Genomic DNA, 26,110 nt, shown 5'->3' on the forward strand with positions numbered 1-26,110 from the left:
CCAAACCAACTGGCTTAAACAGAAGAAGGAACATTACTTGTAGTTCATAATACTGAAAACCTCAGAAGTATTCCAGGTACAACTAGATGCTTTAGTCTCCATCTCTCTGTTCCTTATTCCTCGGGATTAACAGTTTTCAGCCTCTGCAGCAGCTTCAGGGTCATAAAGCCCTTACTGCTAGGCTCTCCTTACTCCCCAGGATCTCCTGTAAAAATCCCAAAGTCCACATTGATTGACCAGTCCAGGGCCATATATTCATCCTTGCAGCTAGGAGTGGAGTCCTCCCAAACTACGTAGACTGAGAGGAAGGCAGAGAACATATCCTCCAAGTTAAATCAGGATGCTATTACCAAAAGGAGGAGGAAAGAGAAACAAAGCAGGACATAAAGTGCCCACTACAGACACCCCAGCTGACCCTAGAACAGGTAAAGATGTGACCTCCTCCTGATCAGGACACATAGGAGAAGTGCCCATTTGCTTCTCCATCTCTCTCTCTCTCTCTCTCTCTCTCTCCCTTTCTTCTTCTTCTTCTTCTTCTTCTTCTTCTTCTTCTTCTTCTTCTTCTTCTTCTTCTTCTTCTTCTACCAAAAGGAGGAGGAAAGAGAAACAAAGCAGGACATAAAGTGCCCACTACAGACACCCCAGCTGACCCTAGAACAGGTAAAGATGTGACCTCCTCCTGATCAGGACACATAGGAGAAGTGCCCATTTGCTTCTCCATCTCTTTCTTCTTCTTCTTCTTCTTCTTCTTCTTCTTCTTCTTCTTCTTCTTCTTCTTCTTCTTCTTTCTTCTTCTTCTTCTTCTTCTTCTTCTTCTTCTTCTTCTTCTTCTTCTTCTTCTTCTTCTTCTTCTTCTTCTTCTTCTTTCTCCTCCCCCCTACAGCCATTACTCTATTAAAGCAAGTTGGCCCTGAGTGCTGAGCATAGCTCCATGGCCTCTGCCTCAGGCACTAAAATATGGTTCTGGTTGCAAAGGAACAGTGCCCCAATGGGAAGACCATCACCCCCTAGTGGGCTTGCCAGGTGGATCCGGGTCAGGGCACATGTGGGAATCTGTCTCTGCCTCTACTCCTCTCACTAAAATAAATGAATGAGTGAATGAATGAATGAATGGTGTGACTTCTTGCTTCACACACAGTCCAGCATAATTCATGCACGAGAGAAAACAGGAAAATAAAGTCAGAGCTCTTAGGAAGAATAACATGTGAGCATTGGCCAAAATGTCCCGTGTGCTTGCTGAAAGTCTCACTTAAGCCTCAGGATTCCAGGCAGTTGGGTGGGCATTCGGAAATTTAAGATCTTGGCCATGTCTCTATCAGAAGATAGACAGACAATTACTCATGCTCATTATTAAGCCCTACATGGAAATCTATCACCCATATAATCTACAATCTAATCCAAGAATCTCAGCCTGGAATTCTACATCACCTTCTCTCAATTCTCTTAAAAGCCAACCTTCCTGGTACCTCCCCACTAATTACTAATTACTTTTGGCATAGAATTTTTGCTTAGATACTATTTCACACTCAGAGCATCAATTTTTGTCTCCTCTATCATTGCCCACCACAAACTTATAATTTTTCCAAAATTCACTTTCTCCTAAAAGTCTTCAAATAATACTCCCACACGCACACTGTCTGACCTCTCTTTTTTCCTCCTTTTTGCCATTTATATACCCAGCTTAAGCTTCCACAGCTTTTCAGTTGACTGAAATAATGTCGATTGCAATTTTCTTTTGTTGACCTTTCTTCCATCTAAAATTTACCAATCAAGTAACTCATATGCCTTAAAAGTAACACTACAGGTTAATGTATGAACATACAACACAGAGTTCTCTCCTAACCTCCACAGAGACCCCAAGCCCTCCTCGCTCTGCTCATCAGCTCTCTCTTCATTCTGACTCCTCCATTGTACTACTCTCAGCCTCATGAGAGCAGGAACCATGTTCGTATTGTTTAGCACTGTGTCCAGAACACCTGATACCTAAATATGTGCAAGACAAATGAATGAGAAGCAGTCTAGTTGAATTTGACCTGACAACACTACCTATAGTCCTTCGCAAAGTGTTGTTCACCTTGAATCAATCGCTGTGGCCAGGGAATTCTAGGCTCTAATTGGTAGAGCCTGGATCACACACCCATCACTCAGTTTTGAATGGAACTGCTTTCTTCCTTCTCTCAGGATGATTGTGCACAAGACATGCTTCCTACTTTCTTCCACTTTACACAAACCACTCAGTAGACAAAAACATGTCTGCATGATGACAGAACCATGGTAATAACAAAAGCCAAACAAAATTGTTCTTTCTAGGAATTGCTAGTACTATTGGGGGTTGGGAGACGGGAGGTGAATTGGGGTGAAAGTCAAAGGAGATGAAGAAAATGAAGCCAGAAAACAGGGATGAGGTTAGATAAAAGAACTGGTCTAGGATTTCCCCTACACTGTTAGCATAGGAAGTGGGTGAGAAGCAATAGGCTTCTTATCTGTGGGAACTCTCCCTCATTATCCATGTGAACGGGCTGCTTTGTGCATACCATGCCACTTTCCTCTGTGCTAAGGAGTGATGCCATGTGTAAGAGCTGGAAATCCTAGACAAGAGTAAAGGGGGAAAGATTTCTAGTCTCCAGTCTTTGGCTTAATTCAATTGATCCATGCCAAAGGGTGATATCCATTTATGCTTATACTGAGTAACAGTTTGACTTTCAATTCTTGCAGGCGTCCCCAAGCTACGGCCCGCGGGCCGCATGCAGCCCCCTAAGGCCATTTATCCGGGCCCCCGCTGCACTTCCGGAAGGGGCACCTCTTTCATTGGTGGTCAGTGAGAGGAGCACTGTATGTGGCGACCCTCCAGCGGTCTGAGGGACAGTGAACTGGCCCCCTGTGTAAAAAGTTTGGGGGCCCCTGCTTAGAGGAAATTGCCTAAAAGACTATAAGATGGAAATATTACCACATAAAAGATAATATGTGACCATCTAAGTGTGTGCATATTATATAAGTACATTTTTGTACCTCTTTTAGTATATGCCTTTTGCAATGTTTAGTCTTTTTGTGTTTGTATATTATCTTCCATGTTTAAGTTGTTCTGCTAGCTTTCCCCCCTTTCTCTTCCCCTTCATTTATTCTTTTTTCTCATATTTTTCTCCAAATAAAATAACTTATAATGTAAAATGCAATCTTATATTTTCTTTTTTAATGGAACTATTAGTTTCTTCTTTTAAAACTCTGAATTTTGATCACTTTTTCAATGATGGCCTCTGGTGCCGCCATAAAGCATTATACATGTCTCCACCACCCCATTTTTAAAAATATGTCCATTTTCTCAACCTCAGTTTTACACTAGTTAACTGGTTGTAACTAGAGACAGACAACTTAATAGATAAACTGTCTAATCTGATTCCTACACCTGAGTGGGTAATATATAGTGTAATGGTAGAGTTTGGACTCTAGAACCAGACTAACTGGATTTAAATCCCAATTTCTACCTAGTAACTTTATGACCTTGGGAAGTCACTTAATGAGCCTCTCAGTTTTCTCACCTATAAATGGAGATCATGAAATTTATAAATTTATTATAAGAATAGCATTAGTTAATACATATAAGGTACTTAAGATACTGCCTATATATACTAAGTGTTCAGTAAATATTAGTCTGCAGAATTATCCTTTTGCAGGTGAGGAAAGTAAGACTCAGAAAGGCCAAAATGACTTGGCCAAAGTTATATATCTAGCCTGTAAGAAAGGCAGCATCTGCCCCAGATAGTTTGCTCCCTGGTGAGACCAAGGTAACTGTTAAAACAACCATGTGCCCAGTTGTCCCATAGCCTTAAGCCCTGGGTGTTCACCACAGGAACCAGTTGTCCTAAAACTCTGATTCATACACAGATACAAAAATCTAAAAAGTACAATGCACAAATAAGTGAGAGTGGACACACTGACCAAGTTAGAGTACTTGAACATCTATTTATCCATCTTGAACACTATTGCATCTCTTAACCTTAAAAAAGTACCTGCTTAGCCCATATTGATTGCTCAATAAATACTTGTTGAATGAACAAATAGCTAAAGGAAGAGAATGGGACAAAGGTAAATACTGAGGGGATACGGGTTAAGTAGATGACAAGGACAGTACATGGATACAGGTATAGATAAGAGAGAAGTGGGTGGTCTCTCAGAGGTCAGCAGAAATTTTTCATACAATAAAACTGCAATCATTCTGGTTTCATAAATTGAGGCGGAGATATGCCTCTTCATTATCAATGAGGTGAATGACTAGGGAAGGCACCACTTTGGTAAGAATTTAAAGAGTATAAACAGATTAATGAGAAATAAAAATCCAGAAACAACTAAAATTTAAATTCTTTTTTCATAAAATTGACAAAGACTTAGTAAAAATCTTCACCAGGAACAATTTATTAACCTAATTCATTTCAATAAAAATGTCTAAAAGAAGAAAAGAAATTGTTTAAATCTATTTTGGCTTTTTTTTTTAAGTTAGTTAACAAAAAAAGAAAAAGAAAACCTGGTCCTTCGTGCAATTAGTCTGAATGAATTTATTATAGCTAATTGAATAATTCTGGGTTCTCCCTGTATTAAGAGACATCTGGTCCTTTATTTGAACCGTTGGTTGCTCCCTTCATCTCTGGCATACTGCTGTGATCATTCTTATATGGGAACAGTTGTTCTTTGGATTTACCCTTCTCTCAGGCAACGCTCAGCTGTTACTAAAACAGTACTGCGCTATGGTGATTCCAACTTCTGTTTTCCTCACCAAAGTGGTGAAAGTTTTATAATCTGTTTACTCCATGTTTTGAATGGTTACTGAAAATTAAATGTGTGCTCATAATAAAAAACATGACATGCAAAATATAATATTTAGCTGCGGGTTTTTTAATTGATTTTAATTTATTGTGTTTACACAGATTCTAGTGTCCCACCGAATACATCCCTCCTCCCCCGTGTTCCCCTCAACATCCCCCTTGCCCCCCTTCCCCAATGCCCTTCCCCCTTCCCTCCAGGATTTGCTTTTCTGCTCTCTATAACACTGTGTTATGTATATATAATTTCACCAATCTCCTTCCCTTCTCTGATTCCATCCTCTCATCCCCTTTCCCTCTGTCCACTTTCCATCTAGCTGTAGTCTCTTAAAAGATAACAAAGAAAACATATCCCCAGAAAAATACAAGACTCTTCTTTTTCCTTTATGATAGTTAACATTTTATGCTATAAAAGCCATAATTTTTCTGATATCTATTCTACCTAAAGTAAAATATTTTAGCACATTTAAAAAAAAATTCTGCTACTATTTCTCTGCTTGTTTGTTGGCTGGTTTATTTGGTTTTTAAGCTGGACAGTTTATTTTTCTTTTTAAATCAGAACACAAAACTGTAGATTATAATTATAGCTCAAAGGGAGAAATTGTGTTGGCCTTTTATTCATACTATGGTTTTCAGTAATTTGCTTTCTGCTTTTCAATATATAGGTTTAAGTTCCAACCAATTACATAAAAGCCTTAATTTATGGTCTTCAATGGTAAGCTTTGCAAAAAGTGAATTCTATGTCTTTTCATTTTATTTGAAGATACTTTTGCTTGTTTGTTTGCTTATTTGTTTTTGTTTGAGTGTAGAACTTAGAACTTTCTGACTCAGTTTGATCTAGTCCGCTGCACTGGTTAGAACCTCCAGTTCAGCCATAGTGAGAACAGGCATTCTTGTCTTGTTCCTAATATTAGGGGGAAAACCGTCAGTCTTTCACAATTAAGTATGATGTTACTACTGTAGGTTTTCCATAGATGCCCTTCATAGGGTTGAGGAAGTTCCCTTTTATTCCTAGATTGCTGAGAGTTTTTACCTAGAATGGAGCTTGGCTGTTACAAACACGTTTTCTATATCTATGGAGATGACCAGATGGTTTCTCTTTCGTAGCATGTTAGTGTCGTCAAATGTTAAACCAGGGGTCGGGAACCTTATTGGCTGAGAAAGCCATGAACGCCATATATTTTAAAATGTAATTCTGTGAGAACCATACAACAACCTGTGTACATTAGGTATTATCCAATAAAAATTTGGTGTTGTCCCAGAGGACATCTGTGATTGGCTCCAGCCACCCACAACCATGAACATGAGCGGTAGGAAATGAATGGATTGTAATATGTGAGAATGTTTTATATTTTTAACATTATTATTTTTTTTATTAAAGATTTGTCTGCGAGCCAGATGCAGCCATCAAAAGAGCCACATCTGGCTTGCAAGCCATAGGATCCCGACCCCTGTGTTAAACTAACCTTGCATTCCTGGGATAAACTCTACTTAGTCACAGTGTATCTTCCTTTTTGTAGATAGCTAGATTTGATTTGAGGTACAGTGGAAGTGAGCACCCCTGCACTCATAAGCTGGATTGTGTGCCTCAGTGACCCCTGGTGCCAGGCACGTCCTGTATGAAAGATCAGCTACTGGGTGCCCATTGAATCATCTTGACCCATGTCATGGACACATAGAAAGCAAAGCCTGGAGCCTAATGATGCTGCCATAGAGCATAACCATTAAGAGTGCAGTCTTTGTACCCCTTGCTAGCTGTGTGGACCTGGAAAAGATACTTTTGTTTTCTTTGCCTCAGTTTCCTTATCAATAAAATGAGATAATAGTGCTACTTGTTGTGAGGATTAGTTTAGATAATGTATATAAACTATTTAGCATTGTTCTCCAAAAGTAGTAAAATGACCAGGAAAGTTCAGTAATTTTTTTGGTACAAGGGCTTTGTGACCCATAAAATGCTGTAAGAATATGGGACTGGCCATAACTATAACAACAGGACTCCACCTGCAGCTTCATGTATTTCTTCCTCCTGCTCCCCTCTCTGTGATTTTTAGTAGCAAGATACTTGCATAGAAACAGTAACATAGAGAAAGATGGTGCAGATGGTAAGGGCGTTAATGCCTCCAGTCCTTTCCCAATTCAGAAAATGCCAAGAATGGGCTCTGGCTTACAAACCCACCCCTCCTGGGGCACTGCCAAGTGACAATTCACCTGCAGAAGCCTTGTCTTGGTCTTTAGTGAGATGTACTATTTTTCTTTCCTGATTTCAAGAAAGTGTTTCCTACCCCAGGTTCAATTTGAGTACCACCTAAAGCCCCTAGTTTACCAGAACTACTGCCAATACATGCAAGTGCCCTAGTGTAAATGAGAAAAAGGTGCCTCTTCCTCAAATCATATTCCTTCCACTTTGTTAGAGCAAGGCTACTGTTCTTGCACAGTACGAAACTTATATAACCACATATGGCAGCCCTGTGGATTGTACTCAGAATATTCATCTCTATTCCTCTTTAGGTCCTGAAGCACCTCCGTCACCTAAACTTTACCAACAATATGGGGGAACAGGTGACTTTTGATGAGTGTGGTGACTTGGTGGGGAACTATTCCATCATCAACTGGCACCTCTCTCCAGAGGATGGCTCCATTGTATTTAAGGAAGTTGGCTACTACAACGTCTATGCCAGGAAAGGAGAAAGGCTCTTCATCAATGAGGAGAAAATCCTGTGGAGTGGGTTCTCCAGAGAGGTATGTGCTGTCCAGATGTCTCCATCATAGCAGGAAACTGGGCTAGAACAATGAGTCTATTTCCCTCAACTTCCTCACTCTGCATCACCAGGGCTCCCTGCGAAATCCCTGAGCATTTCCTGTACAGAGAAGAATCCTTAGAACCTTAGCCCTGTGCTTATTATGCTGAAACAATTTTATTCTTTACAAATCTGACTCTCTGGCTAGTAATAGTTTCCCTGACTAAAACTTTCTCCATCAACACAAAATATTTAAGCAAACATAAACATCACTCAAGGCAGGGCCTGGGTAATTAATCTCACACAAAGGTAATTCCCTGGGATTCAAACAGCTCAGGGCTGCTGACCCATCAACCAAAATACGATTTCTTTTTCTCCTTGGGAGATTTGTAACAAATAGAAGGATGCTTGTCACCGTGATCAGGATCCTCCTCCCCTGAGTATCAACTGCACCCAGACGCCTGATTAGAAACCAGAAGCCCATCACCCATGAATATGCATATGATATGCTGAAATGACCATTCTGTAGTGGTTGTGCCCCTGAATGTAGCACCCAGGTCCTGGGTAGAAACAAACCCTGCACAAGGGCATCCTCTTTAACTCTTCCAAGATGTCTGAATGAGACCCACTATATTACTCTTTGCTTTTGCCTTTCTAGTATCACCTTTGAGCATCTTGAACTAATTTTTATAACATAGTCAAAGATTCAACTTCATCATTTTAAGCAAATTCTCCTAAGGTTGGTGGGTTTCTGATTCGATGCTACAATCTCATTGCTTCCCAGTATGTAGGATAGTTACCCATGCAAAGGTCTCCTATAGACGGTGAATCTTATCCACAGTGTGCAAGTTGTTGTGAGCTCCTACTTCAGAGGATGGATTCTCAATAATAAACATGTCATGACCTTTTCTAAACAAAGATTTGGGGGTTCAGAGGTTATACAACTCTTGTCCACTAATTATACTGTTGTCTAGATTATCACAAGTTTCAACTGACTGGAATCTAAATAGATCTGCTATACTATCACTGATTCCCTGTTGTTGAATCATCCAGGTTATCTTTCACCTCCATTAATGCACATAATTGATTGTCTCTAATTGGTGTATGTCTCATCTCCTGTCCTGCATGGAAACTACTTTCTGTATAGCTCTCTATAACCCGAATGTCCCCTACCAGTCTATGCACTGTGGGTTTAAACATTGGAAAAGGAGTAACAGAAAATCCTCATGAATTTAGTCACTTAGATTCCTGGAATAGTTGACAGAGTTATAAGTTAAATCTGATTTTTCCATAGAAATGTTACGTCAAACCTAGCACATACAGGCACTCAACAAATATTAGGGTTTAATCCACTCTTTCTTTTCCTGTGTTTATTTGTAGAAATGACCACAAAAATGCCATCTATATTTAACTATATATACAATATATTAATAACTTCCCTACATAGCTCACAAAGTTGTTAATGAGGTCAAAGATGCAAAAGCATACTATTAACTGAATTATACTATTAAATGCATACTTATTAATATAGCATTATAATACTTTAACCAATGTCTCAATTTTCTTTCTAATGAAGCATTTTTGAGCTAAAGTGTCCTTAAATATCCTTGTATCCAACACCCTAATTTGAAGTTGATGACAGTGAGGTTTAGGAAGACAAAGGTGACCAAGATCAGACGATGGTCAGTGTAAGCTGAGACTAGGATCCAAGCATTCTGACTCTGATCCCAGTGTTCCATCCTATACTCTACATAAGTATTTCCTTATTTTATTGCAACAAATTAGAAGGAAAAGAGACATCTTCATCAGGGGCTTGGAATTCAGATGGGCTTCCTTGGCCAGAATTGGATAGGCATCTTTGATGAAACTGTTAGGGAGACTTGAAGACACTTGCTGGATTTTTGCTAAATGGATCCTTCTGGTGGCTGCCTCAGCTCACCCTTTGGTGGTGGAATTTCTCTTTAGCTGAGGGATGAATAAGGATGCAGTAAGAGGTCTCAGATGGTGGCACTCTTCTAATCTTTGGCTATGGCCACTATAAATAAATATTTGGTACAGTGAAATTACAGACATCGAAAGGGTGACTTGGGTATGGATCCTAGCTCTCCACTAAGTCACTGTATGATTTTGAGCCTGCTCTTTAACCATTATGAACAAGAGAAAAAGAAGCATGGCAGAGACTGCTAGAGGACCACAGTGATTTTTTTCCCCTTTAATAATAGAATTCAATTTTAGCTGGGCACATGACCACTCAGAATTAACATATTTTCCAGCCTCCCTTTCAGCTAAGAGTGCCCATATGACTAAATCCTGGAGAATGGGATGCAAGTGGCAGTGTTATGTGATGGAGTCTGGAAATCTTCTTTCATGAAAGTGCTTGCAAGGATCCTTTGCTCTCTTCTTTATCCCTTCCTCAATTCTGCTTCCTGGAAACTCGATGCCACTATCAGGGACTATGATGCCAAGACCAAACATGGCAGACCAACAAGGTAGAAAGAGTTTACACCTACAATACTGTGGAGTACCATATCAATTTGGACTACCTCCCCATACATCAATATGAGAGAGAAACTCTCGTATTTAGTGTTGTTTAAGCCATTATTATTTTGAGAGTTTTTACCACTCACAGACTAAACAGTAGCCAACAGGGAAAGCAACTAAACTCATTTTATGAAACTAATATAATTTGACAACAAAACCAGACAAGAACAGCCCTGGTCACTTATCTCAGTTGGTTAGAGTGTTGTTCCGATACACAAAGATTGCAGGTTCAATCTCCAGTCAGGGCATATACAAAAAGGAACTAATAAATGCATAAATAAGTGAAACAACAAATCAATGTTTCTTTCTCTCTCTCCTCCCCCCTTGCTCTTCCTTTCTTCCTCTCTCTCTAAAACTGATTAAAAAATATTTTTAAAGCAGACAAGGACAAGGCAAGAAAAGACAAGTATGGGTCAATGTTATTTATAAGCACAGATACTCAAATCCCAATTAAAATATCAGCAAACCTAGACCATCAGTGAAAAAACATACAACACATCATGACTTAGTAAAGTTTGCCGTGAATTACAGAAATAGGATAGCCCAACATTACAAAGTTTATAAAGGTAGCCTATTGCATTAACAAAATAAAAGAGAAAAATTTTACTATAAGGTCAACAGATATAGACAAAGCATTCAGTAATATCCCACACCGACTCAGATTAAAAACACAACTCTAGGACTCTATAAATCTAGGACTAGAAGGAAACTGTACTTCACCTTACCTTGATAAAGGATACAGCAACCATTATTCTTCAACAGGAAGAATTAGAAGCATTTCTACTGTGAGTTTAGTAAACAGGATTCATTGCTTTCATTAGGTGACCAAGTGGACGGGTAACTCAAGAACAATTAAGAGAAAATCTTTGAGGGTGCATTGTTACCATAGTTGAATGTGCTAGTGTGTACTGGCTTTAACCATATTCTTTCTTTTCCTTTCCTTTTCTCTCCTTTCTTTCCCTTTCCTCTCCTTTCCTCTCTTTTCCTTTTTTTCCCCAACGTCTTAGCAATCATCAGGTCCTACACTGCCATTTCCATTCCTCTTTCATTAGAAGATAATGCCAATCATCTTCTGTTCAAGTTTTTAGAAACCCCTTGTCAAGCCAGTTGTTTCTTTTCTGTTAGAAGCAATCATAATTATTTTATTGCTTTCCATGTGTTTAACTTTGCAATATGTCTCCAATGCAAGCAGGTAGGTGGGAAGAGGGAAAGTTTTATTAAAGAGACATTTTGGCAATAGTATGAGCCCTATTATCCATCAAGTATTATTCAAGTCTTTTAAACTGGGGCTACAAAGATGAGTCAGACTTTCTCCCTACTTGCAAGAAACATGCTTTTGTAAGACAGACTTTATTTTGAGGTACATTTATTATCTCTGATATATATAGACTATGAGATAGTAAATACCTAATAATTTTCTAGAGTAAATACTCAGTTGCCTAACATGATGAAGAATGAGACAGAAGCAGAGTTTCTGAAATGGTGAAGCAATGATAAATTGGACAAAACTGTCCAAAATAAGCATTTAAGGACCTAGAAATTAACCAAAGGCATAAAACAAAAGATGAAATGGTTTTTTAAAGAAAAATCAATGAGGAAAGATCCAAGATGGCAGCGGAGTAGGTGGAAGCTACACTCACCTTCCAGGACCAAACCAGAATTACAGCAAAAATATAGAACAACCAATCTCAGTAACCAACCAAAGACTAGCTGAACAAAAAGGTCTTATAACCAAGGATTTCCAGAAGCCATATCAGTACTGGTAGGAAGAGCAGAGATGTGAAAAGGACTAGCCTCACTCCTTTAGGAAGCAGCTGAAATCCCAGAGGTATTATCTCAGCTGCAAAAGTTCCCTGTGAGGAGCATGGGGTTCAGATCAGATTCCCTAGCCCAGAGCCAAGAAGAGGCACCCACATAACATCTGACTGTGAAAATGATTGGGGATTCTGTCTGCCAGAGAGAGACTGGAGTATGCTAGAGACGCAAATGGCCTCTTAACGGGGCAATGCACAAAATCTCATTTGCAACCACTCACCACTCACTCTCATTTTCAGCAGAGGGATGATGGAACAGACTAGAGTCGTGTGAGGAGAGACCAGGGTTTCTGGTTCTGGGGAGAGAGCTGAATGGACAGCCACCTGGATCCCTGTGCTGGAGTCCCTCTCCCATACTGCAGATGCTATCTCTCTTGGGTGGAGCATGCCCCTCATTATAGCATCAGCTTTGGGGAATGAAATAGCCCCACCATCTAAACTCCCTGTCGCCCCACCCTGCAAAGCTCACACCCCACTGAGAATTTCAGATTCCTGGGCAGGGGTAGAGGTCTAGGCAGACTGAAGGGGTGTCAGTGACTGAGTTGTGTGGCTCTGGGTCAGGAGTTATTCCTCTCTCTTTCTTTCAAGACTGACCTTAACTAGTCCCATTGTCTTGACTCATGGTGGCTCTGCTCTGCTGAGCTCGAGTTCAGACAGAATCTGGGACAGAATGCGTTGTGTGGCTCTAAGACACGGCCATTTTTCCTTTGCATTCCATTTTTCAGTTGGTACCGGGCTCTACCTTCACATGGTCAAATCTTGGTCAGTTTGGGCCTGACAAACTTTACTAGCCTTACCCTGATGATTTCCTAAGACCGCACACCACCACAAAGTTATGCAGGTATCCAACAGGTATCAGCTAAATTTGGTACACACTGGGACTTTTGCTGAGTGGCCTCAGACCCAGCTTTAGCACTGAGAATGAACCTGTATCAATCTCTTGAACACCACTCACCCATACCGGGTGACTCACTGAGACTCTTCCTCATGCAACTCGAGTACCGCCAGAGGCTCTCTTCAGTCACTGAAGGATAATGCCAATCATCTAATGAAGTAGCAAGACACAAAATAAATATCCAGAAATCAGTTGCAATTGCATTTTTATACACCAATAAAGCACTATCAGAAAGGAAAACTAAGAAAACAATCCCATTCATAATTGCTTCCAAAAGAATAAAATACTTAGGAATAAATTTAACCAAGGATATAAAAGATCTGTACTAAGAAAATTATAAGACACTGACAAAAGAATTGAAGAAGATAAAACAAATGGAAGCATATAGATCAATGTAATTCATATCAAGATACCAATGGCATATTTCAAAGAACTAGAACAAATATTCCAAAAATGAATATGGAACTACAAAAGACCATGATTAGCAATACCAATCTTGAGAAAAAAAGAACATAGTTGAAAGAATCATGCTATCTGATATCAAACTATAGTATAAGGCCATATAGTCAAAACAGCATGATGCTGGCATAAAAACAGACAATGGAACAGAATAGAGAACCCAGAAATAAACTCAAGCCTTTATGGTCAATCAATATTTGACAAAGGAGTCAAAAACTAGGTGTCCTAGTCAATAAATGGTGTTGATGTTGGAAAAATTGGACAAGTACGTGCAAAAAACATGAACCGTCAGTGTTTCTCAACCTGTGGGTCACGACCCCGGCGGGAGTCGCACGACCAAAACACAGGGGTCGCCTAAAGCCATCGGAAAACACATATTTCTGATGGCTTTAGCCGCTGAGAAGCCGCGCTACCATCTGCAGCAGCGCTATTCAGCTCGAATGTACGCAGTTATGGACGTGCGTTCCAAACTGAATGCCTGTGGTCATGCGCAGACGTGATTGCATCATCCCTCCGGGGCCTAAGGGGTGGGGGAAGCGGGGGGGGGGGGGGGGGGGCACGCTCCACAGTCCATAGCAGCGCATTATGTGTGTCTGACGTTTGCTGACGTCATCAGTGGGCAGGTGCAGCAAGCGCCGGAGGACAGAAGCCTAGGAGGCAGAGAGGCAAGAGGCGGAGAGCCAAGAGAGCCTGCGAGACAGCCTGCTGGTGTAAAAAAGGTTAATAATGTAAAAACAGTACACACACCATACACACAATACTGTGTAAGTGTAAGGTGCTTTGTGTGTAATCATTACACAGTACACAAAGCACCATACATTTACACAGTGTGAACTACGTCAGTCTTATACTATAAGAGACCACTATAAGATGTAGTTCACACTGTTCCCAATGTATAATTATCTCCCACTATTTTCCCATATTCTGAATGAGGAAACTGCTGAAATCAGCGGTTTCCGGCATTGAATCCGCCTCCTATTGATTTCATTGGGAGTGCGGAGAATTTTGTGGAAGAGAGCTCCCGAGAATCTCGGGTTGCCACACAATCCACCGCAGCCTCCTTTTGATTTCAATAAGAGGCGGAGAAATGACAGTTTCCAACACGTTTCTTCCTCTCCTATTCAAGTCAATGGGAGGCCGCAGCAGATTCCGCTCAAATATAGAGCATGTTGCTTAATTTTTTCCATGCTAGAACTTTTCCTAGAGCAGCAAAATTCCAAAGGTGGAATCCGCCACCCCCAACAGACTGAAAGAGGCCTCACACTGAGGAATCTGCTGTGCGGATTCTGCAGTGTAAAAGATCTGCCTCCTATAGAAGTCTATTGGGGGTGGGTGGATTCAACCTTTGGAATTTTTCTGCTCTAGCTGCTTTATAGTGTGAAAGAGCCCTGAAAGATACCATGCTGTGCAGAAACTGCAGTGTATCCTATGACGTAGTTCACACTGTTCTATATAGAAAACTTGCCACTAATCTGGAAAAAACAGATCCATTAGTTAAGCAACTATTTACGGAATGGTAGCCCCAATACACTAGGTAAGGAGGTCCATTAGTAATAAATATTTCTCAATATATAATTAAATATTGTTTTTGTGATTAATCACTATGTTTAAATTATGTTTGATTTGTAGCAATGAGAATACATAATGCATATCAGGTATTTACATTCCAAGTCATAACTGTAGCAAAATTACAGTTATGAAGTAGCCACCAAAATTATTTTTTGGTTTGGGGTCACCGCAACATGAGGAACTGTATTGCGGGGTCATGGCATTAGAAAGGTTGAGAACCACTGACCTAGACTATCTTTTTACGCCATATACAAGAATAAACTCAAAATGGATTAAAGAGTTAAATGTAAGGCTGAAAACCCTAAAAATCCTAGAAGAAAACATAGGCAGTAAATTCTCATAGTAATATTTTTTTCTGATCTATCTCCTCGGGCAAGGGAAACAAAAGAAAAAATAAACAAATGGGACTACTTCAAACTGGAAAGCTTTTGCACAGCAAAGGAAAAACTCAACAAAATGAAGAGGAAACCCACTGAATGGGAGAACATATTTGCCAATGATGCTTCTGATAAAGAGTTAATGTCCAAAATTTATGAAGAACTTATACAACTCAATACAAAAAAAAAATCTAATTAAAAAATGGGCAAAGGATCTGAATAGGTACTTCTCCAAAAAGGAAAAACAGATTGCCAATAGACACATGAAGAGATGTTCAACTTCACTAATCATCAGAGAATTACAAATTAAAACCACAATGAGATATCTCATCACATCTGTCAGAATGGCTATTATCATTAATCAACAAATAAGTGTTGGTGAGGATGTGGAGAAGAGGGAACACTTGTGCACTGTTGGTCGGCATGCAGACTGGTGCAGCCACTGTGGAAAACATGGAGTGTCCTCAAAACATTAAAAATGCAATTGCCCATGTTTATAGCAGCATTGTTCACAATAGTGAAGATCTGGAAACAGCCCAAGTGTCCGTCAGAGGACAAGTGGATTAAAAAGCTTTGGTACATATATACTATGGAATACTACTCAGCCATAAGAAATGATGACATCGGATTATTTACAATAACATGGATGGACCTTGATAACATTATACGGAGTGAAATAAGTAAATCAGAAAAAACTAAGAACTATATGAACCCATGCATAGATGGGACATAAAAATGAGACTCAGAGACATGGACAAGAATGTGATAGTAACAGGGAGTGGGGTGGAGGGGTGGGGAGGGGCGAGGAAGGAGAGGGAGGGAGTGGGGGGAGGGGAAGGGCACAAAGAAAACCAGATAGAAGGTGACGGAGGATGATTTGACTTTGAGTGAGGGGTATGCAGCATAATCAAAGGTCAAAATAATCTGGAGATGTTTTCTCGGAACATATGTACCCTGATTTATCAATGTCACTGCATTAAAATTAATAAAAATAAGATTTAAAAAATAAATAAATAAATAGAAAGAAGACCTTGATAAACTGGAAAAAAAAATGCAATTGCCTTAGGGCCCAGCAATTCCACTTGTAAGACTACATACATAGAAAGCTGAAGCACCAGTATGAAAGAATGTATGCACCCCTCTGTTCATTGCAGCATTATTTACAACAGCCAAGAAGCAGCTCCAGGGCGCATCAGTAGATGAGTGAATAAAAAAGCAGTGGTATATATATTTACTCAATAGAACACTACTCATCCATAAAAAAGAAGGAAATCTTACCTTTTGCGAACGCATGGTTGGACCTAGAAAGTATTACGCTAAATGAAATAAGCCAGTTAGAGAAAGACAAATGCCATATGATTTTACTTATATGTGGATTCTAATGAACAAAATAAACAGAGCTGAAATAGACTCATAGATACAGAAAACATTGACAGCTGTCAGAGGGTAGGGGGGTTGAGGGGCTTGGTGGAAAAGGTGAAGGGATTAAGCAAAAATTCTTCATAGACACAGACAAAAGGGGTGTGGGGAGATAGACGAGGGTGAGGGGGATAAATGGTGATGGAAGGACTGGACTTTGGGTGGTAAATACACAGTACAATATACAGGTGATGTAGTGTAGAATTATACACCTGAAGCCTGTATAATTTTATTTAAACAATATCACCCCAATAAACTCAATAACATTTTTTAAATAGAGAAATCAATGAAACTTGGGTGTTTTTTTTTTCAAGAACAGTGATAATTTGTGGCAGTTTAGCCTGGGGCTGCTCTCCAATTATTTCTAATAATTTCAATGTTTACTCTTTTGGATTTTCTACACAATCTTATCATCTGCAAATAATTACAATTTTATATAGTCCTTTCCTATATTTATGCCCTTATTTTTCTTGTCTTATTATACATAAGCTAGGAACCAAGCTAGAAACTCCAGTGCAGTGTTGTTTGTTTGTTTGTTAAGTGAGAGGCGGGGAGGCAGAGAGATAGACTCCCACATGCACAAGTCCCCTACCCAGCAATGCTCTGCCCATCTGGGGCCACTCCTCCATTGCTCAGCAACTGGCTATTTTAGCACCTGAGGCAAGGCCATCAAGCCATCCTCAGTGCAGGGGGTCAACTTGCTCGAACCATTCAAGTCATGGCTGTGGGAGGAAAAGAGAGGGGGGGAGGGGGAGAAACATATGGTTGCTTCTCCTGTGTGCCCTGACCGGGAATTGAACCCAGGACATCCACACGCCGGACCAACACTACCGCTGAGCCAACCAGCCAAGGACCCAGTGCAGCGTTGAATAATAGTTGTGATAGTAGGCATCTTCATTTTAAAGGAAATGCTATTAATATAGCTTCAAATAGGATGATTATTTTTGTTATCCTTTTTCAAGTTAAATATATTTTTTCTGCCCCTTTTCATTAAGTTTTCATCACTAGATTTTGTTGAACTTTGTCAAAAGCTTTTCCTTCATCTATTAATGACCATATTTTTCTGTGTGAATTGACTACTGCAGTGAGCGGCATAGATTTTTCTAATGCTAAACTTGTCTGCATTCTGGGCATGAATGCCTGACTGGTGGTGGTGCAGTGGATGGAGCATAGACTGTTGGTTTTTGTTTTTGTTCTTGTTTTTGTTTTAGGCTGACAGTCTTGCTGTCATTGGGAAAGAACAGGCTGCTGCACATTTGGCAGACTGAGTCATGAGCAGCCAAAGTTGGAGTTGTGTAGGCAGCCGAGGGGCTCAGTGCCCCCTGCCTCACATGGTGAACAGAGGAAGAAGAGAGAGGTCAAATTCTAAACCAGATGAGAAAGTTGTGTCTTGGGCAGTTTCACTTCTTCTCTTCACTCTCAAGATGTGAGGAAAGGCATCACCTCCCTTTGCTGCCAGTTTCCTTTGGGAGAGGTTAGGGAGGATTTATAAAAATCTTCTAGTAGAGACAACCTCAGTTGTCTCTGACGCCCTCCCCCAGTTGGCCTCTGCTGCTTTCTAGCCACTTCACAGCAGAGTCCAAATCCAGAACGGTGTTTTATCGGGCCTGAGGGTGGGGAGGGGAGGACAGGGTAGCTGGCCAGAGGCAAGGGGTGGGGGATCAGCGGCAATGACCATTCCTAGAAGTTCCAGGAAAGCAGGGCCTTTCTCCCAAGTACACTGCACAGGCTTGGTGGCAGCACTGGCCACCTGCCTTCCCCTTCCCGTCTTTCTCTCACTAAAAAAAAAAAAAAAGAAACTAACATGATCATGGTGTGTTTTCTTTATCCTGTTTGTTTGTTTGTTTGTTTATTGTTGTAGCATTTTTTTCATCTATTTTTAATAAGTGGAAACTAGTTGTACTCTTCCCAGATCTTTTCACATACCTTACACTTTGTGTGCACCTCCAGGACTTCTGTGTTTTTCCGCTTCCAATAACCAGAACTCACTGCTCCTTCTCAGAAGGCTGTCTGCAGGCCAATGCAGCCCACTCTGCCCACGGGCTGAGAGGCGGGACAGCGCAGGAATGCACATTTCTCTGAGATGACCCTTCACCAGTGAGTGGGGTGGGCATCTGAAAGCCCTAGCCCCTTGTCTTCAGGTCAGGACTCTCCTGGGGCATATCTCCCACACAGTCCAGAGTTCCCCTGGGGACTAGGCAGAAGCTGCTCTCTGTGGGGCTTGGCTTGAGATCACACCCTGGCTTCTCCCCTCCCTCCTATGTTCTACTTCCTCCATTCTCTTCCCCTTTCCACTGGGAGAACTTTCTTTATAAATCACTTGAACTCAAATACCTGATTCAGTCTGTTTCTGAAAACAATCTAATAAGTGTGACGGGCCTGTAATTATTTTTCTTTTTCATGCTGTTCTTGTCTGGTTTGGAATCAATGTTATAGTGACCTTACAAGAATTAGTTGGAGGGTGCTCAGTTTTTCATTTTTTTTCCTGATCTCTAGTAGAATTTATATAAGATTAGATTGATCTGTTCTTTGAAAATTTAGTATTTCAAGCCTGTGATGAACCCAGGATATGACTATGTGGTGTGGGCAGAAGTGAGGGGGAGAAGGAAGCATATAGTTAGATGTAGGGTTATTGTCCCAGTCTTAGCTTTCGTTTTGGGTGGCAGTCATTAAAAATGACAAACAGCGGCCCTGGCCGGTTGGCTCAGCGGTAGAGCGTCGGCCTGGCGTACGGGGGACCCGGGTTCGATTCCCAGCCAGGGCACATAGGAGAAGCGCCCATTTGCTTCTCCACCCCCCCCCTTCCTCTCTGTCTCTCTCTTCCCCTCCCGCAGCCAAGGCTCCATTGGAGCAAAGATGGCCCGGGCGCTGGGGATGGCTCCTTGGCCTCTGCCCCAGGCGCTAGAGTGGCTCTGGTCGCGGCAGAGCATCGCCCCCTGGTGGGCAGAGCGTCGCCCCTGGTGGGCATGCGGGAGTCTGTCTGACTGTCTCTCCCCGTTTCCAGCTTCAGAAAAAAAAAAAAAAAAGACTAACAGTGAGCCCAACATAAACAAGGAATGATGGAAAGAAACAAGAATTATGATTAATAAAACTGTGTACCTGAAGTCCATTAAAGCAATAAATATAATTTATGTTATCTAAAATTAATGTAGCTACTGCAGCTTTCTTTTGGTTAAGCTTGCCAGATGTAGCTTTCTGATCCATTTACCTTCAACCCGTCTGTGCCTGTCCTACCTGCCTCCCCAAGTATCTCAGAAATTTTATAGGGAGATCCCCATAAAGCCTAAAATAAAATTGCAAGAATTGCAAAGTTTAGAGTCTCATTTTCAAACAAATTCTCCCTCATCTCATATGACCCCTTGCGACTGTAGGTCCACGTCCCTGTATCTTTTGGTGTTTCTCAAACTTTTACTTCCTTGAAGAGTAAACAGAGGTCTTATTCTGGGACCTGGAGGGAATGGAAGGGGGACTACTTAAGGAGAATTTTGGTCACAGTGTATAGACTTCCCAAAAGTAACCTTCCTAGTATACTATAAATTGTTTGTGTGCATGCGTATGTGTGTGTGTGCATGTGCGTGCATGTTCACTCATCCATAGGCATCTCTCCCCTTCACGGTACCTGGAGGTAGGGCCCCTTGACCTTCCTCGGCCTGGAGTGGGCCTGGAGTCTGCCGCACTGATCCTTGTGCCCAGCTCCTCCCCCTTGCCTGTGTCCAAGGAGCTGTGAAACTGACGGCACAGCTGCAGCCCCTCACTTTTGTGCTCTTCATCTTCCAGGTGCCTTTCTCCAACTGCAGCCGAGACTGCCTGGCAGGGACCAGGAAAGGAATCATTGAGGGGGAGCCCACCTGCTGCTTTGAGTGTGTGGAGTGTCCTGATGGGGAGTACAGCGACGAAACGGGTAAAGGAACAGTCCTCTGTGGACACTGTAAGGCTTGGTCCACTTCGGGGCCCTGGGTCAGTGAAGTCCCTGGAAAGGCTAAGCTGAGATGGTGCCTAGCACAGTTTCTCACTTAACAAGGTGCGTCTGAGCATCAGCGCTGACCTGGGCCCTGAGGAGGGCAGAAAGGGATGTTAGATGTCTTATAATTCCATAAGAGCTTACAAACACACCTGTTACACATCCTTTTTTTACTTTGATACTGCTTTCCAATATTGTTTTTTTTTTTCTTAGAGCTCAGTGACCCTGAATAGACAAACTTCTGTCTCTTCCAGGCTACAGACTTAAGAGGCCATGGTCAATTGCCTAGATGTCTTATAATTCCATAAGAGCTTACAAACACACCTGTTACACATCTTTTTTTTACTTTGATACTGCTTTCCAATATTGCTTTTTTTTTTCTTAGAGCTCAGTGACCCTGAATAGACAGACTTCTGTCTGTTCCAGGCTACAGACTTAAGAGGCCATGGTCAATTGCCTGCTGGGCGCCTGGCATTGTACTTGTTGTCTTACTTAAGTTCTTTCGTTGCCTCAGTTTCTTCATCTCTAAAGTGGGGATTAAATGAGTTAACATTGGTAAAGGACATGGTAAGTTCTAGATAAATGTCTGTGCAAGAAAAACCTTGACTGACATATTGGAAGCACTCTATAAATATTAACAATAATAGTCATTATTGCATTTCATTTTCCCCACAATAATGGGGTTAGTTTTGCTTCCAGTTCATAGATGAGAAAACTGCAGCTCAGAAAAGTTAAGGAGCCCGACAAAAGGTCATACAGCTAGTAAATGGCAGGGCCGAGTTCCCATCCCGATCTCTGACTGCAAAGTCTATGTTCCTTTCACGTCCCTGAATTGCATGCTGCCAAGGACACAGCAGAGACTCAATAAACATTCACTGATTTCATGAGTCTGTAGCCTCCTTCACTGGAAAACCATAGATGTGGAATGAGGAAGGCACACATCACATGCGTGAGATACTCTACCTTGATCTAAGAGGATGACTACTCTGGCAGCTCTACAAGGCCCATCCATATATCCAAAATGAGTCAGGCTGAGCTTGAATCATTCCGTAAAAAGTTAATGGGGACTATGTCATACCTCTGGGCAGCCACCTGTCCAGCAAGACTGGTCATTCTCTACCACAAACCATAAGCAGATAGTGTTCAAGGAAGTATGTACACCCCCACCAAGTACAAAGGGAGAACAATCATAAAATCATCAAAGGTACCTGAAACTAACTAACTATATAAACAGAAGTCAGAGTTCAATATATTATGTGGCCCTGGCCGGTTGGCTCAGCGGTAGAGCGTCGGCCTGGCGTGTGGGGGACTCGGGTTCGATTCCCGTCCAGGGCACATAGGAGAAGCGCCCATTTGCTTCTCCACCCCACCCCGCTTCCTCTCTGTCTCTCTCTTCCCCTCCCGCAGCCAAGGCTCCATTGGAGCAAAGATGGCCCGGGCGCTGAGGATGGCTCCTTGGCCACTGCCCCAGGCGCTAGAGTGGCTCTGGTTGCGGCAGAGCGATGCCCCGGAGGGGCAGAGCATCGCCCCCTGGTGGGCAGAGCGTGGCCCCTGGTGGGCGTGCCGGGTGGATCCCGGTCGGGCACATGCGGGAGTCTGTCTGACTGTCTCTCCCCGTTTCCAACTTCAGAGAAATACAAAAAAAAAAAATCAGAAGAAAAAATATATATATTATGTGATAATGTAAAAAAAATTACAATTTTTCATCAGTAAGCACAACATAAAGTGATCATACCCAATAGCCTGTGTACCCTCACCACCATATTCACACTCACAAATTTTAATCTGTGCACTGAATCACTATCTCTTCACTGGGACATTTTACAGATGCAAGTGCCTGTGACAAGTGCCCCGATGACTTCTGGTCCAATGAGAACCATACTTCCTGCATTGCCAAGGAGATTGAGTTTCTGTCGTGGATCGAACCCTTTGGTATCGCACTCACCCTCTTTGCTGTGCTGGGCATTTTCCTGACCTCCTTCGTGCTGGGTGTCTTCATCAAGTTCCGCAACACGCCCATCGTCAAAGCCACCAATCGAGAACTCTCCTACCTGCTCCTCTTCTCCCTGCTCTGCTGTTTCTCCAGCTCTCTGTTCTTCATCGGCGAGCCCCAGGACTGGACCTGCCGCCTGCGCCAGCCGGCCTTCGGCATCAGCTTCGTGCTCTGCATCTCCTGCATCCTGGTGAAAACCAACCGCGTCCTATTGGTGTTTGAGGCCAAGATCCCCACCAGCTTCCACCGCAAGTGGTGGGGGCTCAACCTGCAGTTCCTGCTGGTCTTCCTCTGCACCTTCATGCAGATCGTCATCTGCGTGATCTGGCTCTACACTGCGCCCCCCTCGAGCTACCGCAACCACGAGCTGGAGGACGAGATCATCTTCATCACGTGTCACGAGGGCTCGCTCATGGCTCTCGGCTTCCTGATCGGCTACACCTGCCTGCTGGCTGCCATCTGCTTCTTCTTCGCCTTCAAGTCCCGGAAGCTGCCGGAGAACTTTAACGAAGCCAAGTTCATCACCTTCAGCATGCTCATCTTCTTCATCGTCTGGATTTCCTTCATTCCGGCCTACGCCAGCACCTACGGCAAGTTCGTCTCCGCCGTGGAGGTGATCGCCATCCTGGCCGCCAGCTTCGGCTTGCTGGCCTGCATCTTCTTCAACAAGGTCTACATCATCCTCTTCAAGCCGGCGCGCAACACCATCGAGGAGGTGCGCTGCAGCACGGCCGCGCACGCGTTCAAGGTGGCGGCCCGGGCCACGCTGCGCCGCAGCAACGTCTCCCGCAAGCGGTCCAGCAGCCTCGGGGGCTCCACGGGCTCCACCCCCTCCTCCTCCATCAGCAGCAAGAGCAACAGCGAAGACCCCTTCCCCCAGCCCGAGAGGCAGAAGCAGCAGCAGCCCCTGGCCCTGGCCCAGCAGGAGCCGCAGCCGCAGCTGCCCTCGAACCTGCAGCAGCAGCAGCAGCCCCTGGCCCTGGCCCAGCAGGAGCCGCAGCCGCAGCTGCCCTCGAGCCTGCAGCAGCAGCAGCAGCAATCGCAGCAGCAGCCCAGATGCAAGCAGGTAATCTTCGGCAGCGGCACAGTCACCTTCTCACTGAGCTTTGACGAGCCTCAGAAGAGTGCCACAGCTCACAGGAATTCCACACACCACAACTCCCTGGAGGCCCAGAAAAGCAGCGACACCCTGACCAGAGACCAGGCGTTGCTGCCACTGCAGTGTGGGGACACGGACTCCGAACCTACCGCCCAGGAGACAGGCCTGCCCGGGCCTGTGGGTGGGGACCACCAGCCAGAGACGGAGGACACTGAAGAGGTGACCCCAGCACTTGTAGTGTCCAATTCACGGGGCTTTGTCATCAGTGGTGGAGGCAGCACTGTCACAGAAAACATACTGCACTCATAAAATGGAAGGAGAGGGCCGGTCCAGGGAGGATGCAGAGAGGTTTCCTGGGATCACACTCTCCCACAGCGATGAAGGACTGCTCCCAACTCCTTTCCTCTGAGGAAGGAAGAATAATAGGCATGCCATTGGCCTCGACTTTGGTAGCACAGTTTTAAATGACAGTGAATTGACTACTATTTCCTTTCAAATTAACCAAGAAGAGCTGTGTGCTTCTGCGGTTGGATGTGGCAGAGCGCTGAGATCGCCATAGTCAGATTTGCTGTTCATGTCTCTTCCGTTCTCCTCCTCTATTCTAACCCACCCAACATCCCAGAGACGGGACCAGGCTTTAAGCTACTCATCTACCCCCTCCTTTTTTCTCTCTCTTTCTTTCTTCATATGGAAATGGCTGCCCTGAGCATTGCGGCCAGCCTGGCCCAGAGACAATGTGTAGAGTAACAGGACATCAACTTGGCCACCACTGAAGTTCAGAGTCTGAAAGGCATAATGTCACCAGTGCTGCCCCACACCTTGACAAAGGGAAGAACTTTAAATGTCCAAAGCCATAGGTAATGTGTCCCCTCCTATTTATGAAAACCGTAAGATATTTGGTCTTCTACTTGCTGCTATCATGTGATGTCTAGAAGGTTAGCGTCCCTCCTGTACCAACACATCTGGTTTTGCCCAGAATGTGATAGCGATGCCATATTTAGATTCCAGGATGATAAAGAATCGTCTTGAATTGTTGGGAAGGGACCACATGACTCCAATGAGCTGTGTCTGTAATCAATACTGCTGTATGTAGCTTTCTCCTTAAGAAAATGCTTCAGTTGTAACAGTCCATGGATAATACAAACTGACGGAAAAGAAACCTCACAGATTGGTTTATGTAAAGCAGTATTATTGAGATTCATTTTCCTTGTCTACCCCATCACCCCCACACCATGAGCTAAGCCCTAGTGAGCCCTTTCAAGGACCCAGGGGTCCAGAAGCTCCCCCCAATCCTTGCCCCAAAGGCTTCCTGAAACCACACTATCCTTGCCTCTGTGAGAGGATAAGCTCTCAGTCGTTGGTCGCCTGCTAGTTGCTGGGGTAAGAAAGTGTGGTTCCAAGAGAGCTCTCACAGGGCATTAGCGTGGCACTCCAACACCCCTCCCCAAATGCCATACCATGTTCCCTTCAGCAGTAGAAGTCTGCCCGTGGTGAGTTAAAGGGGCTGAATGACATACCACTGAGCAGTCAGGCTCTAGAGCCAGAGAAACCTGGGTTCAAGCCCCGGGTTGGCCACTTATAAGTTGGGTAGCCCTAGACAGGGAACCCTACACTTGCTAAGCCCCAGCTTCTTTGTCTCTAAAATGGGAGTAATGATCGTTCTTTTCCCTCAGCATTCTTATGTGGATTAAATGAGATAATATATGTAAAGTACTTTAGCATGATGCCTAGCACATAGTAAGCACACAATAAATATTAATATTATTACTGATATTGTAATTATTTTTCACTTGTTTAAAATACAAAACAAAGCTTGTTTATTTATTATTCATATTTTAATAACAAGCCCATTGATACAGTAATTTTCTCGATAATAAGCCCAAGAATTTGGGGCCCAGTTCAAGGTGTCAGCCCTAGTTATATTGCTCATGCTGAAGAAGCCACGTTGACCATTCCCCTGGTGGGCTATGCTCTGCCCCCATTGTGTCAGCAGCCAGTCTCCAGCACCAAAGGGAAACTGACCTAGTCTGGCAGCAGTTTCTCAGATTACCCTAAATGCTGGTCTTAAGCCAAGGCCAAATATAACATCTGTATGAGGCCTCAACCTTCATAGCTCCTGTTACCATCCTCCTCTGACTACTTTCTTCCAAAGGGCTGCCTTCCCGTGATTTTAAAGTAACCTATTGATATGACAGTTGTTCATTTGGATGGAAAGACAAATAGGGGGCGCCCTGTGGGAGCACTGCTGAGGCTAAGAGAAGGTTTCACTCGAGAAGACCCTGGCGAGCCATCCGCTCCCCAGCCAGGCCCAGCCTGCTGCTGCCGCCGGTCACACCTCTGAGCAAGGCACGGAGCTGAATGGAGATTCATATTGAATATTTTACTTGGTCTTTGTTTAAAAAGCTGAATGGTTGATGGCTTGGTTTTGATG

At 43.0% G+C, this 26,110-nt stretch overlaps 1 protein-coding gene across 2 annotated transcripts in view; it reads left to right on the plus strand.

Annotated features, from left to right (window-relative positions):
* Positions 1-25,450, plus strand: part of CASR (calcium sensing receptor) — a 103,231-nt gene extending 77,781 nt beyond the window's left edge. For both annotated transcript variants that reach the window (XM_066241467.1, XM_066241466.1), the window contains exons 5-7: positions 7,323-7,553; positions 20,404-20,527; positions 22,415-25,450. In XM_066241467.1, coding sequence (XP_066097564.1) covers positions 7,323-7,553; positions 20,404-20,527; positions 22,415-23,988 — 1,929 coding nt within the window. In that variant the 3' untranslated portion in view covers positions 23,989-25,450. The remainder of the gene's footprint in view (positions 1-7,322; positions 7,554-20,403; positions 20,528-22,414) is intronic.
* The last annotated feature ends 660 nt before the right edge of the window (positions 25,451-26,110 follow it).

The sequence above is a fragment of the Saccopteryx bilineata genome, chromosome 8 (assembly GCF_036850765.1).
Source record: "Saccopteryx bilineata isolate mSacBil1 chromosome 8, mSacBil1_pri_phased_curated, whole genome shotgun sequence".
Taxonomy (NCBI): Eukaryota; Metazoa; Chordata; class Mammalia; order Chiroptera; family Emballonuridae; genus Saccopteryx; species Saccopteryx bilineata.